Here is a 16,847-nt window from a genome sequence, read left to right as displayed (position 1 = left end):
AAAAAAATTCGCAATGAAATGAATTCACTATAATTATAAAGAAATTCTTTTCATTTGAATCACAAATCTAGACAACTGACATGGAGAGAAGCTCTTTGCACAATACAATTAATTACTTATTACAAAATTCAGATGCAGGGTTACAATCCACTGTAATACAACAATCCCATTTTACAGTGCAGAAAGTTTTATGAACTGAAGCAATTTTTGCTTTAAATTTTTGACTCACTACCTAAAATAAAGAATTAAATGCTGTACTTTTTTCCTAATGTGCTGAAATTATTCTTTAAACCAAAATTTTCAAATTTTACGTTTTTTCCACTCTGGCTTGTCTGTTTCATCATCTTCTGGTTCCACTTCTGCAAAAACTGTTTTTGGCTGTGTTCTAGAAAATATTGGGGGGAAAAAAAAACAACAAACAATTAAAATAATGGTCAGACTAGAATCCTTTATCAAAAACTTTATTAGACATGCACTAGACACATTCAGTTCTTTGCTTACTTAAAAAGAGTATCCTAGAAACTTGCCTGGTTTTCATTTTCAATATAAACCTACCAATGAACCTTCTAAGAACTGAAGAAACTTTCAGCTCTCAGGCAAAGAACAAGCATAACAAACACACAGCTTTTGCAAATATTAATTCCTCTTCAGCACGCAACCACTCTCTGTGTGTTCCATTAACCAAGATAGAACAGAGAAACATGTCAATTTAATACAATGCTAGAAAAATGGAGCTACAGGTCTTCTCATTCCATGGTTCTGAAAACCAGAAACCTCCATTTTGATACACTATATAGTATGACAGCAGGTAGTAAACGAAAACAGAATGGCTATCAGGTTTCTCGCTTAGCCTATGCATGAAAGACAGCTTCCCCAGAAACTTTATCCAGCACTACCATAACATACAAACCCTAATGATCTACATATGAGAACACAGTGTATCCTACAGTCAAGCTTGATGGTATCTATTCCTCTGCTGTTTACTTGTATTTTAAATAACACTTAAACTTTACAAAAATAATTATTGATTACTTTTTAAAAACAAACACAGTATCAAGTAGCATTTCAATAAACTGTTTGGACATTCAGTTCCCCTGTTTTACACTTTAATCACTGCATGGTCCTCGTTTCCAACCTAACTCTCAGCACAATCACTGCAGAGCTGAAACTACTGGATTTCTGATGCTGGCGGTGCTTGACTTCTCATTACTTCAGACACGACAAAGTACAAAATGCAGCCAAGGCAGTCATCCTCTCATTAATGTATTAACTAATGTTTTTACAGCACTATTATTCTAACAACTGTTATTTGGCAGACTCTATAAAATGCATAAACCTTAACAAAATTGTGTCTGCCTTACTTAACACAATAGACATAATTCAATGTTGCCACTAACTTTGAAGAGTAATAGTAGCAAGGCACTGGCTATTAAACTCCAGGATTCTCCACTTGTTATATGTGGCACAAAGAGAGTTTTAACATTAACAAAACTAGTCAAAGACAACGTCCTTTGTATACAGGATCTTTTTATCGACCTGCTCTCTCTTCCATCCTCCAAACTTGCCACAGAGGTAAGAAGTATACAAAGATGTTCCAGAGATGGTCCTACTGCAGGACTCTGTTGGCACACGGTCCTGGATTCAGGCGTATACTTAAGCAGATCTTGTACTCAGATAAGGACCTCCATTATTAAAAGTTAGTTTCTATGCAGTCACCATGGAATGTAGAATTGTTTGTTTGCCCGTTTTTAAATTCCACTTTTTAAAAAAAAGGACAATAATTATAAAAACTCTACTTAACCAATCACTGAAAGATGATTAAAAAAAAAGTAACCCACTTCTGATCCAAAACAGACAACAGGGAGGACAGCTACATTATCTGAAATGCTGCATTTGGTTAGCTGTTTAAGAGGTGGAATTTGCAGAATCTTCTCTTATTTCAAAATACACTGATTGAAATTCACTTAGTCCATTTTAGCAGTGCACCTTCCTTTTATCAGAACAGATGAAAGGTAAATGCCCAATGACCTAGGATCACATCAGGTCAGTATTACGATGATTATTAGTAAAGCACAAACAATCAATTATAAACCTACCATTTCTGACTACAAAACCTGAAACTGTCATAATTCTGGTTAGAAACTTCCAACCAAGAAGAACAACTTAATTTGTGAAACAAGCACCAGATCCTATGTTTTTTCCAGCATAAAAGTGCTACAGACAAAAGCAATAGGCTTCATCTAACATAAGTATGCTACTGAATGCAGCAAAGCTGCAGGTGGGTTGAGAGAAAAACTCCAGAAACTGTAGCACAATCTAGCAGTAACCAGCTAAAGCAAAACCATACAGTGCTATCTCATTTTTTTAAGTTACCATGAAATAAATGGCTCTAGCCTCAGCTCAGTTGAAATGTGAGCTACTGTATCTCCACAAGCTACACAACAGTAACTGGGGCACCTCAGGTGATTCACTTGATCATTTTAAAGAAATAAGCATATAAACCACTGGTTTAGCTATAGCTCTATCAGCAGTGATAATTTAATTTAAACACAAATGAGGCTTGAAGAGGGAAGGGATTAAACACAACAGTACTAAAGATGAAGCAAAGGAGGCTGAGGGTGGTAAGCCAGAGATAGGGTTAAAACCAGCAGCCCAGCCGAAGTGTATGTACACTAATGCATGCAGTATGGGTAACAAACAAGAGGCCTTGGTACAAGAGGAAAACTATGATGTCGTCGCCATCACAGAAACGTGGTGGGATGACTCACACAACTGGGACCCTATAATCAATGGCTACAGACTCTTCAGGAGAGACAGGCAAGGAAGAAGGGTGGAGGAGTGGCCTTGTATATTAGGGAGGGTCTGGACATCATAGAAGTAGAGATTAAGGATGATCAGATTGAGTCCCTATGGGTAAAAAATAGGGGGAAGGCCAACAAGTCTGACATCCTAGTTGGAGTCTGTTATATACCACCCAAACAAGAAGAAGAGGTTGATTTATTATTCTTCAAGCAGCTGGAGGCTGCTTCAAGATCACTTGCCATTGTTCTTTTGGGTGACTTTAATCTGCCAGACATCTGCTGGGAATTTGACACTGCAAAGAAGAGGTAGTCTAAAAGGTTCTTGGAGTGTATGGAGGATATCTTCTTATCCCAGATGTTATGTGAGCCTACCAGGGGTGCAGCTCTGCTCAACTTGCTGTTTACAAATAGAGAAGGGTTGGTGGGAGATGTGGTGGTCAGAGGCTGCCTGGGGTCCAGTAACCATGAAATAATTGAGTTTTCAAAATACAGTGAAACCAGGAGGGGCATCAACAAAACCTCCACACTGAACTTCTGAAGGGCAGACTTTGGCTTATTTAAGGAACTAACTCGGAAAGTTCCTTGGGGAACAGCTCTTAAAAACAAAGGGGTCCAGGAAGGCTGGACTTAGTTCAAGAAAGAACTCTTGAAGGCACAGGAACAGACTGTGCCCATGTGCCGGAAGAGGAGCCAACGAGGGAGAGAGCCAGACTGGATGGGCAAGGAGCTTCTAAAGGAATTAAGGGAAAAGAAGAGGGTGTATCACTTTGGAAAAAAGGGAAGGTATCCCAGGAAGAGCTTAAGGACATTGATAGGTCTTGTAGGAAAAAAAATCAGAGAGGCAAAAGCCCAACTAGAACTTAGACTGGCCACTGCTGTAAAGGAGAATAAAAAATATTTCTATAAATATATTAATGGCAAAAGAAGAGGCAAGGACAACCTCCACTCTTTATTGGATGTGGACGGGAATATAGTAACAAAAGATGAGGATAAGGCAGAGGTACTTAACACCTTCTTTGCCTCAGTCTTCAATAGTAGGACAGGTTGTCTTCAGGACAACTGGCCTCCTGAACTGGCAGATGGAGCCAGAGACCAGTATAGTCCCCCTGGAATCCAGGAGGAAGCAGTAAGGGACCTGCTGAGCCACTTGGATCCTCACAAGTCCATGGGACCTGATGGGATCCATCCTAGGATGCTGGAAGAGCTGGCAGATCAGCTGGCCAAGCCACTCTCCATCATTTATCAGCAGTCCTGGCCCACTGGTGAGGTCCCAGATGACTGGAAGCTGGCCAAGGTGATGTCCATCCACAAGAAGGGACAGAAAGAGGAACCAGGAAATTACTGACCTGTCAGCCTGCCTCAGTGTTATGGAAAAGGTCATCTTGAGTGCAATCACACAGAACCTACAGGATGGTCAAGGGATCAGGCTCAGCCAGCATGGATTCAGGAGGGGCAGGTCCTGCCAGACCAACCTGATCTGCTTTTACAATCAGGTTACCTGTCTGATGGATGTGGGGAAGGCTGTGGATGTAGTCGACCTGGACTTCAGCAAAGCCTTTGACACTGTCTGCCACAAGAAGCTCCTGGCAGAGCTGGCAGCTTCTGGCTTGGACAGATTCACTCTGAAATGGGTCAAGAACTGGCTGGAGGGTTGGGCCCAGAAAGTGGTGGTGAATGGTGCCACATCCAGTTGGCAGCCTGTCACTAGTGGTGTCCCCCAGGGATCAGTGCTGGGCCCCATCCTGTTCAATATCTTTATTGATGATCTGGACAAGGGGATTGAGTCCATCATCAGTAAGTTTGTAGATGACACCAAGTTAGGAGCAGGAGTTGTTCTGTTGGAGGGTAGAAGGGCCCTGCAGAGGGACCTTGACAGGCTGGATGGGTGGGCAGAGGCCAATGGGATGAGATTTAACAAGGCTAAGTGCAGGGTTCTACACTTTGGCCACAACAACCCCATGCAGAGCTACAGGCTGGGGACAGAGTGGCTGGAGAGCAGCCAGGCAGAAAGGGACCTGGGGGTACTGGTTGATAGTAGGCTGAACATGAGCCAGCAGTGTGCCCAGGTGGCCAGGAGAGCCAATGGCATCCCGACCTGTATCAGGAATAGTGTAGCAGGCCCTGTACTCAGCACTGGTCAGGCCACACCTTGAGTACTGTGTCCCGTTCTGGGCTCCTCAATTCAAGAGAGAAGTTGAGGTACCAGAACATGTCCAGAGAAGGACAACGAATCTGATAATGGGCCTGGAACACAAACCCTGTGAGGAGAGGCTGAGGGAGCTGGGACTGTTTAGCCTGGAGAAGAGGAGGCTCAGGGGTGAGCTCATTGCTGTCTACAAATAGCTGAAGGGAGGTTGTAGCCAGGTGAGGGTTGGTCTCTTCTCCCAGGCAAGCAGCAGCAGAACGAGGGGACACAGTCTCAAGCTGTGCCAGGGGAGGTATAAGGCTGGATATTTGGAGAAGGTTCTTCACAGAGAGAGTGACTGCCCATTGGAACAGGCTGCCCAGGGAGGTGGTAGAGTCACTGTCCCTGGAGATGTTCAAGAAAAGACTGGATGCGGCACTTAGTGCCATGGTCTAGTTGATTGGACATGGCTGGGTGATAGGTTGGACTGAATGATCTTGGAGGTCTCTTCCAACCTGGCTGATTCTATGATTCTATGTTCTGCTTAGCAACTGCACTTGAGATTGCCAGTGTAGCAGGAGTTTGTTGCACTTATACAAAAACTATCAAAATAGGTTTAAAACTTTAAAATATTTTTATTTCTGAAGACTAAAATAATACATATGGAAAGCTGCATTCTTTTCCCTATCAATTTTCTCATATTTATTTATCCTTGACTTTTGGGATTGATTTAAATTTGTTAGCATCTGCTCAGCAGACCCCACTAGAGAATGCGATGAAGGGCAAAGGGGTCCAGGAGAACTGGTTGATTTTTGAGGACAACCTTCTCAAAACACATTCCATTCTGTGTGCAGAAAGTTAAGTCTGGGAGAAGCTTCGTATGGATGTGGAGGGATCTTCTGACCAAAATAAACCACAAACCCAAAAAAGGAAGATCACAGACAGAAAAAGCAGGGACAGCCTTAGCAAAGAGGAACAGAGGCACTACAGGAACATGTAGGAGCAGAGCTAGGAAAGCTGAAGCTCAGCTTGAGTTAAAACAGGAAAGAAATATGAGAGGCAACACTAAGGGCTTCTACAGCTACAATGACAGCCAAATGAATACAAAATAAAACGTGCCCAAAGGGCCAATAACACACTAATGTAGGATAAGGAAAAGCTCAAGATACTTGGTGCTTTTTTCCACTTTGTGAACATGTTTCAAAGCAGGAGATTAGAGTGGGTGCTCTCCAGGGGTCCTTTCCTAGCTAAGTAATTATAGAATCCTGTGTTTCCACAGAACTGTCTGCTGAAAACCAGTATCTCATACACTGACAGATGTATCCCTATTGTGGGAAAACAAACTAACACAATTTATTCATACTGCAAACTTCCCTCTGTTTTAGAGGGTTTCAACATACTCAAACATGCAGATCCCTTAAAAATTTCCAGGTGCCATGCGGACTGCTTTAGTCACAGTAATCCCTCTGGTTATGGGTTGTTTTTCTCAGTTACCTTTCAGGGATCCAATAAAAGTAGCTCATTAACATCTGAGGTTCATAGACTAGCATATAAAAAAACCTAAACTAGAACAGCTAAACCAGCTGGAGATGACAATTGCATATCTCAGCATGTGACTCATGTCACAGTAACTTCTGAAAATTGTGTTTATATTGCACTGAAACAAAGCGGGCAAAAAGGCTTGCAAGCACATTGGAAACCGCAATAACGTCACAACGCCTGCTTCCCTGATGAAAAGTGAAGATTTTTAGCATCAGGCCACTTTGTACTCCTTAGCCATTAACCAGACAGACTCTTCTGTGAATCTGAAGGGCATCCCTCTCAAAATCACCTACTTAAAAAAATTCAGCTTAAATACATGTGTAAACAAAATCACTGTTACAAAACATTGTTCAGTCCCACTTCTTCAGCTAAAGATACTTGAACCTCTATATGACTGACACGTCACACACAGGCACTGCCCCTGAGAAAAAATTCGGTGAACACAGTACAGATACAGGCTGTTGCTTCAAATCACAGAAGCATAGAATGGTTGGAAGGGACCTCAGGGATCATCTACTCTAACCCCGTGCCATGGACAGGCCTGTGACACAAAGCTATGACAAAGACAGCAAAATAGAGTAGAGACAACATCACTAAACCAAAAGGTGTTTTCTAAAAACTCCGAACTATCTTGGTGAGGAGGGAAATTTCACGCACACGTTCCCTATGGTACAGAAGAAAGCTACATTTGGACTTGATTAGGCCCTCAGCTACAATGCTTAGTAATTCCTGCTGGTACTTCAGAGGGACATCTGAAGTCATTATACTATCTCTGTACAGCTGTGCTAAAACAAACAGCTCACAAAAAGAATGTAATTTTCAAACATTTATAACTGATGCCTCAAGTTCCTTTCCTGTAGTTCTTTGCTTGAAATCTTCAATCTGTCCTTCCTTTCCTTTCAGTCCACTGGAATGGCTCTTGCCAAGGTCTCTAACAAGCTTTTCCCTGAAAAAATCTCAAGGTCTTTTCTTCATCCTCATCCATTATGACTTTTCTACTGTGTTGATCATATCTTTATTTGACACTTTATTCACATTGGGGTTCTGTGATATGTCATCTACTGATTCAGCATGTGCTTATCATTCCCAGTATCCTTTTCAGCAGCATCTGGTTTTTTACACTCATCCTTTTGCTTCTTACATACTTCCCCCACCCATTTCTGGCTCAAATTTTAGGTGAAACAGAAAGGTCAGCCTAATGACAACAAGCCTGAAAATTTTTTCAAGTGATAAATAACACAAATTACTATTTGGCTTCAAGAATAAATGGGGCACCTTTAATTCCCACAACAAGAAAATAGATTTACATACAATGTATAAACTAACAGCAAATGTCATGTTGCAGGTATTTCTCGTAAGAATTATTGAAGTAAAAATACAATTAAAAAACCCCATAAAAATCAGTTATGTAATGTAGAGTGATCGCATTAGGATGAATCAGAAGAACTCTAACCCTATGAAAAGTTTGATCAACCAGAAAGAGTATTTCCTGGTTTTCTCAGTCTAAATTATTTCATAATCACCACATAAGAAATGTAAGTAACCACAGTTTCCTTAGGCATTTCCTAAAGAAAGAAAATGAGAAACTGTAAGCAAATAGCCATTTGTTAGACAAAACAAGGCTAAACATCTCATCTAACAAGAGACATATTAAATGGATAGTTCTATACCACATTTAAGTGAAAATTTACTACAAGTAATCTGGAAGCACAGCAGAGAAATAAAGTAGTAAAAAGAACAAATACTATTAAAAAAAAAGAGAAATGTACTAGATTTTTTAGGTATCAAGACAGTATATAATTCTAAGTATGTATCAGACCTTTCCTAACGCTCTAGTATAACTTAAGCTATAGCCAAAGCAGTCACTTTCCCTGTATTTTTACACTGATCATTATTATGAACTCCTGATTTTAACAGAGCCACCAGGGACACTCTCACAATCCAGTATTACATGATAATTTATATAAAACGACTGTAAGGTATTTTATATACATGTCCTGTAAAGTCAGCTTTCTCTATTATCTATGCATGGAGGCAAAGCAGCTAATGAAACCTATGACTGCCATTGGTCTGCAGCTAAAGTATAGACTTCCATTTCTGTACATTAAGAACATAACACAGTCATTAAGAAAGGTTTTGCATTCCAGTGTCCTAGCTAATAGTAATAACAACAACATTAAAAATTATTATTATTAAAATGCTTTCTACATAGAGTACATCAGTCAAGCTTTTAAAGCAAGTGTAATGTCAGTTTCACTGGCATGAGATTTATCAGCTGACAAAATCATCAAGGCAGCATACTGCTGGCTGCAGTTCAATTCTTCCACATGCATATCACCGTCTGGACTGCAAGTTAATAGCAGTCTGGATGCGCATCCTCCCCACTACTCTCCTTTCCCTGCAGCTACATCTTTAACAAGCAACTGTAACAAGATCTGCCCACCCGACAAAGTAAGCCTCCTGAAATACAGCTATGTTTTAAAACTTTCATGTCTACTACATTGCACATGTCAGAGATGAAACTTTGGCTCAGTTCCTGAGCCAAAAACATTGAGATATCTATCTACCTGATGGAATGTGTGACTGCATTAACTTTTAAGAATTGGTAGTTGTGTATCTCAAATAAAATCAGGTGCCTACACATTCAAACTAAAATTTAATCTCTAGCAACAGGAACTCTAAAATAATTAAAAATTGGTACGTAGCACATTAATTATAACAACTGTCAGAGAAACAGGCTTACAAATACTCCTACTTTAGTAACAAGGATGATACTGTATAATACACTGATTTAATCTACAACATCAAATTCCACACTTAATAATTACCAGTGTGTTACACTTATTAACTACCTAGTCAAAGTCAGGCTGGGTCATTGATGTTCTTAAGCTGCTTCGAAACAGCTACTCAATTACATTTGTGAACATGTGGATCAAGTCAGAAAACTGTCACCACAAGAAATTATTACAATTCTAAATATTTTTTGAGTTTCTGAAAGAAGTGATGATTGTTTCACTGAAGAGCTAAACACTAATAAAGAAATTACTCTCAGTAATGTACTAACGAACATTCAGCCCAGTTTTGTGTAACAAAAACATCAATGACAATAACAAAATGTGGAAAATAATAGTAATTTTTAAAGGGGTAGTTTCTGTTCATTAGTATGATGTGCATTTATTTAGAATTCCTTTTAGCACTATTATGAATGTATTTATTTAATGGCTCAAATCTTATGTATTTTTAGAAAAAAAATCTTTAGTAGAAAGCATTCTAGAAGTATAATGCACAAACTTCATTGTGACACATACATGCAAATACCACACTCACACATACAATTTAAATTGAGTAAATTACCTTCTGCAGGATTACCAAGATTTTATTTTTCTTTACATTTATTATCTTTAATTTAACAACAACTGAATATTAACTTCTTTATGTTGAATTTTGAAATAGGAGATTTTCTTGGTGCAAATGATACATTTGCTATAGTTTTAACAAGTTCATTTAAACAGGTACTCAGGTCCCTATGTAGGAAAAAGTAAAGTAAAATGACATTCAAGAAATTATATAGAATATGCTGTCATAACACAAAGTAATTATTTTGAAAGTTTAACCTAAGAATCAGTCAGAACTAGAAGGTACATTAGAAAACTTATCCTTACAGTTTTTCATTGGGACAGTACCTTATTAAAAGCCATATTGCAATTTCAGGTATTTATTTAGGGAAAATTCTAAACAACTTAGGAAGCTTAGAAATTACTTCTAGTACTGATAGGTATGTTTTAAAAATGGAAATGTCGAATTTCAACAATTTAACCTCCTGGAAATTCTTGTCTTTAGAACAGAGTATGGCATATTCTTGTTTTACATGTCCATGGAATCAACCCAGAAGAGGCAAAGCATACCATTAAAAATAGCTCTTCAATTTCTACCAAACTCTCACTGGCCTCCAGAAATACTGTATTTTTAATTGTTTTCTTACTTAGCATATGCTGGGGCAACCCAGTATGGATTCTCCTCTGCTTCCTTTGCATGACGTAAAATAGCCTCTCGAGGATTGCTATCATCTGTCTTATCCAGTGCAATATTTTTGACTATATAGGATGACAAGGTGCCTCCATGAGTTCCAACACGCCCACCACGACCTGTAGCAAAAAAAAAAAAAAAAAAAAGAAAAAGAAAAAAACAAAAAGGTATTTTAGAGAAAATATTTAAGAAATGAACAGAGAAATATTGTGTCAATAATACTGACCTGATACAAAGACATTATTGCATTCACATTTTACTGATGTTAAGTCACAGAATCACAGGATATTATAGATTAGAAGGGACCACGAAAGATCATCTAGTCCAACCTGCCTGCTACAGCAGGATCACCCGGAATAGGTCACACGTGAATACATCCAGGCAGGTTTTGAGTGTCTTCAGAGAAGGAGATTCCACAACCTCCCTGGGCAGCCTACTCCAATGTTCTGTCACACTAGTGGTCCTGGTTCCATATACATATATAGTGGAGGGGCCACCCAAAAAAAGTTTGAATGAAAATGTGCGAAAGTATAGAACCTAAGCATGATGGTCCCTTTGGCAAATGGCAGCCTGAAATTACTATGCCTTGATTACCTGGTCCTGCTACCGGAGGTTCAGGTTTGTGAGACTTCATGGGGTCCAACCTATCCTTTTCCAGCTGTTTCCTGGTGCTTCGCTGTCGTGGTTCACGGAACATCGGAAGTGCATGGGCTAAAGGGTCATGGTTTGGAGAAAAATAAATGTTAGAAGTTCAAATTTCTTAAGTTTAAATTACAATGACTGGGATTACTCCTTGCAATGGAAAATGTGGCAGAAGCAGCCTCCCAATTCTTCTGTATCCAAACAGTGGTTTACTGAGTTAATTTTTCAAAGATGAAAGCAGCCAGATTTCCAGGGTTCCTTCAGGCAACAGCTTTACATCTGAAATACTGTTTGCACAGTTTATGCATATTTAACTTATACCTCTGTCATTCAGTTCTCAGCATTAGCACTGTAACCAACAGGTTGCTTTTTTCTGAACTTTCCATGTTTCTACACATTTCTGATAGTCTAAGAGCATGACAAAACCCTAGATTCATTCTTGGATCTGGAACATAGACGGATGGAATCACCTCCATGATCCAAAATGTAATGTTTCTGCATATGAAGTCAGAATCATACTCTTTCTTAAATTATGAGATTAATCAAGGTTCAAAGATTACCCATATCTGAGACAATCTGGCTAGATGAAAACTTTTATTTCCTCATTGCTACAGTATCCTCAATCACAGTAATTGTTTTGGTCTGCTCAGACAAGACACATTTGTCAGCAGCAGAGAAATGCCATGTTGAGTAACACAGTTTTCCTGTGGTGTACTGATTGCTGCTGTTTTCCAAAATGTGGGAAATTATGTTGGTGTCAAAAGTATAGGGGGAGTAGCACCACACTGAATAAAAACCAGAAGGCAGCATCTAAGGACCTATCAGCTTTATTTTTCTGATTATTTCTGGAAGCCTGCTCGATTTATTAGATTGACTGAAGTCACAGCCAGGTGATACAGCAGCAGATCTTTGGAAATAAATATTTAGGTTTCATTATTGCAGAGTTCATGAAGTATGAAATGCCTGGGACAATTTGCTGGCAAGCACAAAGCTTGATAGGTTTGCACAGAGCATCTGTGGTGACTAATACACAAATCCCAGCTTTTGCCATTTCTGGAGTCCAGACTGCCTAAGGGAAACCCAAACTGCATATTTTTCTGTTTTAATAGTAACACCTAATCCCTCAAAATAACATTCTTGCATTTTAAATATCTATTACAGGCAATCCTGACATTAAAGAGCAGCTAGAAGTCCAAAGGGGAAGGAAAAGTAAAAAAACCAAACTAAACCAAACCAACCCAACCCAACCACCCCCCAGGCAACCCCCCACAAACCAACAACAACAACAAAAACCCCAACCCATAAAACACTAAAAGGAAGAGAAGGAAAAAGAAGTTGCTTCACTTTGCGAAAAGGACTCCTGAGATCCTCAGTTCTTTCCAGTTTGACCTGTAAGCTTAAATGACAGACATCTAACCTCTGAAAAGTTTCCTAAATATGCAATAAACTTTGCCAGCTGCTACTTTACCCACTGCTACCCAAAAACTGGAGCTGGACATTTGCAGCAATGAGGTAAGCAGGAGACAGCTGTAGCTGGAAAGTACTTGAGATGGGAACCCAGAACCAAAATGCCTTGTGATAGGAGGCTGGTTACCGAGACTGCCCAGACCTTCTCGTTCTAAACTTTCTTTTTATTTATTATGCTGTCAAATCTCTGTTTTGCTCTACAGAAGTGGTTTTAGCTATTTCTAAGATCAAGACTACTGGAAAATAGAGCTGAATCCAAACATATTGTAACTGGAAAAGGATGAAGAGAAGCAGGACAGCACAACTGTGTAACTGTTCTCATTTCACACAAGCCATTTCTTAAGCATCAGTGAGCCTCAATATGAACACACAAGTATAACCCTGAGGCTAGAGAGATATTTTAAGCTATTTTATACCCCATACAATTCTGGGCAAGTTTTAAAGTTTGAAAATTCACTGGAATTTGTTCCAAGACTTACCTCTAACGTCTCCAATTTTGCCAGTAGTACTGTTAATGGTCCCAAGTGGCAGAATACATCCTAAACCCATTCACAATTACCAATTTATTGGCAAATGATACAATGAAGATCTAAGAAAGACCCAGAAGTTTTTGAGGTGTTTCTTTCAGCTATTTTTTGGTTGTGTAAAACTATCAAAAATTGTATGAAGCACTAACATCTCGCACCAATGATGAGTATTTTGACGAAAGACTTCAACTTTTTGTGGGAAGCAAAAAAGCTAAATGGTCTGCAAATACTTTCAAACTGAGAAAGAGCTAAGAATGCTGTTATAAAGATATGTTTAAATTCCTTACGTGTTATAATGTAATCCTGTGTAAGAGTCTCTGCATGTCTCTCTTTTCGTTTTGTTTTGACAACACATAATTTTGCTCCCCTAGGAGGAAACATACAGCAGTTTAGTTGGTCTGGTTTTATCAAACTATTTTTTATTCAAGACAGTGTCAACAAAATTATATAGTACTTTACATATTCATGAATACACGTATCTTTGCCTGTCCATTCACATGTAAGAGAGATTAATGTTTCTGCTAAAGAGCAGTTATAAGAAATGTGGAAATAAGGGTGGAAGACTCATTTCACACTTCATTTGTCCACAGTACTTGTAGCATGCACACTGAAAGTGTTCCTCTCCAAACATGGGTAATTATTTGCTTCTAGTTCTCTCGCTTAGCAGCAGAGGTGGCAGTTACCTAACCAGAGGTATCTGTAATATTGCAGCAAGAAAGACTGCCCAAGCCTGGCTGCAGCAAGACTGTTTTAAATTGGTGGAATTTTCCTCCTCATCATTAACACCAGGAAACAAACAAAGCACAAAACTGAGCTAGGTCACCTCCTATGACTAGGAGACCCCCTCTGGAGAGGGGTCCAAAAGATTATGACCAACTCTCTTGTTCTCCAAACTGATAAAGACCAAAAAAAGAAAACCTATTTCCAATAATCTTGTAAAACCAGTGTTTATCTTCACATCAAAGTGTCCAGGTCACAGTAGGTATCCAGAAATGGTGAACTGTAACACAGTATCATTTTGGATGTCTTTGGCGAAACAGGACGACTGCATATAGGAGAAGAATATACCGCTTAGTATAGATGAAGCATAGACTTTCCCCCTGCTTACAGGAAGGAAGCATGCTCAAGTTCTTCAGCCAATCAAGACAGTAAAAGAAAAACAATTGCAAAAGAAGTATTTATAGACTAGTTAAGTCTTCTTCTTTTCATTCCTGGCTGATAAGCCACCTTCTGATGAATCACTACCACCCCTTTCCATTAGATATAAAGGCAAAACCTAAATGTGATAGGATCAATCAAATTATGTTTTCCATTATTAATTCACAGACACTTAAGTTTAAGCTAATGCTTTTACAAAAAATTTTTACTTCAAACAAAAAAACCTCCCAACTACTGTATGCAATAAATATCCTTTTAATAACACTGCAGCAGCACCTTCCAGTGATCACATGAAAGGTTATTCTTATTGCAGATTTCATGCAATTAAAAATTGAAAGTGTTCGTAAATTCAGGTAGAACTGCCAGCAAGTAAAGCAAAGGATACAAAAGCAGGTTTTCTAATTCTTAGCATGTGTCGGTGTAAGCTGAAATTCCCACCCCCCCCCAGCAATAACCAGGCTAGCTCAGTCTGGAAGCAAATGAAGGCTGTATTTACAAGCAGAGTCTAAAATCTACGATGAAATGCAATGAATATGTACAAACATACAAAATTCACAACATTCACAAATACATACAATCAACAGAAAAAGCACAACCGATCTCCCTTTGCTTCCCCCCAAGGGGACCCTCCCAAAGGGGCCTCTCTCTCTCCCAGGAGCTTCCCCCCAGGCCCCCCTGGACAGAGAAGCAGAGTTTGTTAATCAGAAAGTTGTTAACTTAGCTGCCAAGGTCAGTACGTGTTGTCTTCAGCCAGAAGAGAAGAAGAAACAGCAACCAGACAGCCCAGCAACTGCTCCCACTGCAGAACGCAGAATGTGCAGAGTGCCCACTTTGTTTTGGGTAATAGTTCTTAAACACTTCTATTTATCCAATGGAAGTGTTTAGAACAATCAGTATTTTGCTTTCTTATACCAAATAGTGACTTATTTACAATCTTTCACTTTTCTGTTTTGAACTTTGCAAGGAAAAAATTAAAAAGACAGTTTCAAACCATCACATAGCATAATCATAGAACTTTAGAACTAGGCTAAATTTGAGAAAAATGTCTTCTTGATTACATACCTCTGGCTTTTGATTGGATCATAGTACACTTTGGCCAAACCATTTCCTGTACCAACCATGATTTGGTTCAACTTAGGATGCCAAAGGCAACGCACAACACTCTGAAATAAAACACATTAATAGTTCATCATTAATCTGTATCTTACAATGAATATTCATATTGCCAAATACTGGATCAAAGTCACACTGTAGCAGGAACAAGCTGGATATGTGAATGAATAAAAGTTCCTCTCCAGAGCAGGATACAGTGTAAAAGGAATGACAATACACAGACATAGGCAGACAAGGAAGTACAAATTAGTGGCAGTGTGCTAACCGGTGGTTTCCACAGGGTAACTGCACCACGGTCTTCACGGGCATAATGAAAATGTAAAGTTTAAGGGGGATTTGCAGGAGAACAATGAAGTGCTTCAGATATTGCAGCGCAAGCTTTCATGACGTTTTTATTTTTAATTCTTAATTCTGCCACCCTGTCCTTTATCAGTTTTTTTTCCTTTTTCTCATACAGTGCTGACCTTTCACTTGCTGACTGCAGAAATGGAAGAGCAGCTGATTTTCACTCTTGATTATTTCTTCCCCACAACACCCAGAAGAACTTGGTATTTGAAGCCAGTGTCTCACAGCTCTGTCACCCGTCTAGTCAGCAGAGAAACCTATTTTCAGACATTAAGAGTGTTGTTCTTTTCCACACACAGTGTGGTTCTCCACGTGACGCTGACTCTCCGTAAGATTACTGTATTCAGTCTGATTAACCAGTCCAGCACAGACACGCTTTAAGACTCAAGCTTCTGACTCAAGAGAGCCAAAGAAGTGGGCACAATCTGCCATGAAGGACTCAATTTATCTTAACAAAAATATAAAACCAGTCCATGCTTTTGACCAACTAGAGGGGAAGATGTATTTCTGGGAAATAGTAACTCCTTAAAGGCTATTGTCCAAGACTGAAGATGAGTCTTAACAATGTTTGTGTTGCCTATGTAATAAATGCATCCAATAAATAAATGCATCCAATAAATGCTAGCAAGATGCACTGGCCTTTCAGTATTTCACTTAACTATACTCATTTTTCTAGCCATTTTCCTCCCCTAAAGCTAACGACTTATCCTTTCTCGAAAGCTAGGAATAGACTCTTCCTGTAGTGTGAATGGTTTAACCTGAGGGAGAGTAGGTTTAGACTGGATCTTAGGAAGAAGTTCTTAGAAGTTCTTCAGTACAAGGGAGGTGAGACTCTGGAATAGGTTGCCCACAAATGCTGTGGATGCCTCTTCCCTGGGGGTGTTTGAGGCCAGGCTGGATGAGGCTTTGCATAGCGAAGTCTAGTTGAGAGGCATCCGTGCTCAGGGTGGGGTGGTTGGAGCAGATGAACTCTAAGGTCCCTTCTAACCTAAGCCATTCTATGAATTAATAATTCAATATTCAACTACTATCATCCATCATTAAAGTGTGTGTGTGTATATATACATATATATATGCATGTATGCATTTTTTTGGTACATA

The 16,847-nt window shown here is 39.3% G+C and overlaps 1 protein-coding gene across 1 annotated transcript in view; it reads right to left on the bottom strand.

Annotated features, from left to right (window-relative positions):
* Positions 1–208: 208 nt before the first annotated feature.
* Positions 209–16,847, bottom strand: part of WDR70 (WD repeat domain 70) — a 133,250-nt gene continuing 116,611 nt past the window's right edge. The window contains exons 14-18 of the mRNA XM_054397660.1: positions 15,351–15,451; positions 13,418–13,497; positions 11,089–11,205; positions 10,451–10,613; positions 209–385 (exon numbers count right to left, since the gene is read on the bottom strand). Of these exons, the coding sequence (XP_054253635.1) occupies positions 301–385; positions 10,451–10,613; positions 11,089–11,205; positions 13,418–13,497; positions 15,351–15,451 (546 nt within the window). The 3' untranslated portion in view covers positions 209–300. The remainder of the gene's footprint in view (positions 386–10,450; positions 10,614–11,088; positions 11,206–13,417; positions 13,498–15,350; positions 15,452–16,847) is intronic.

This window comes from Indicator indicator, chromosome Z (genome assembly GCF_027791375.1).
Source record: "Indicator indicator isolate 239-I01 chromosome Z, UM_Iind_1.1, whole genome shotgun sequence".
NCBI classification, from domain to species: Eukaryota; Metazoa; Chordata; class Aves; order Piciformes; family Indicatoridae; genus Indicator; species Indicator indicator.
This window is presented reverse-complemented; position numbering and strand designations above follow the sequence as displayed.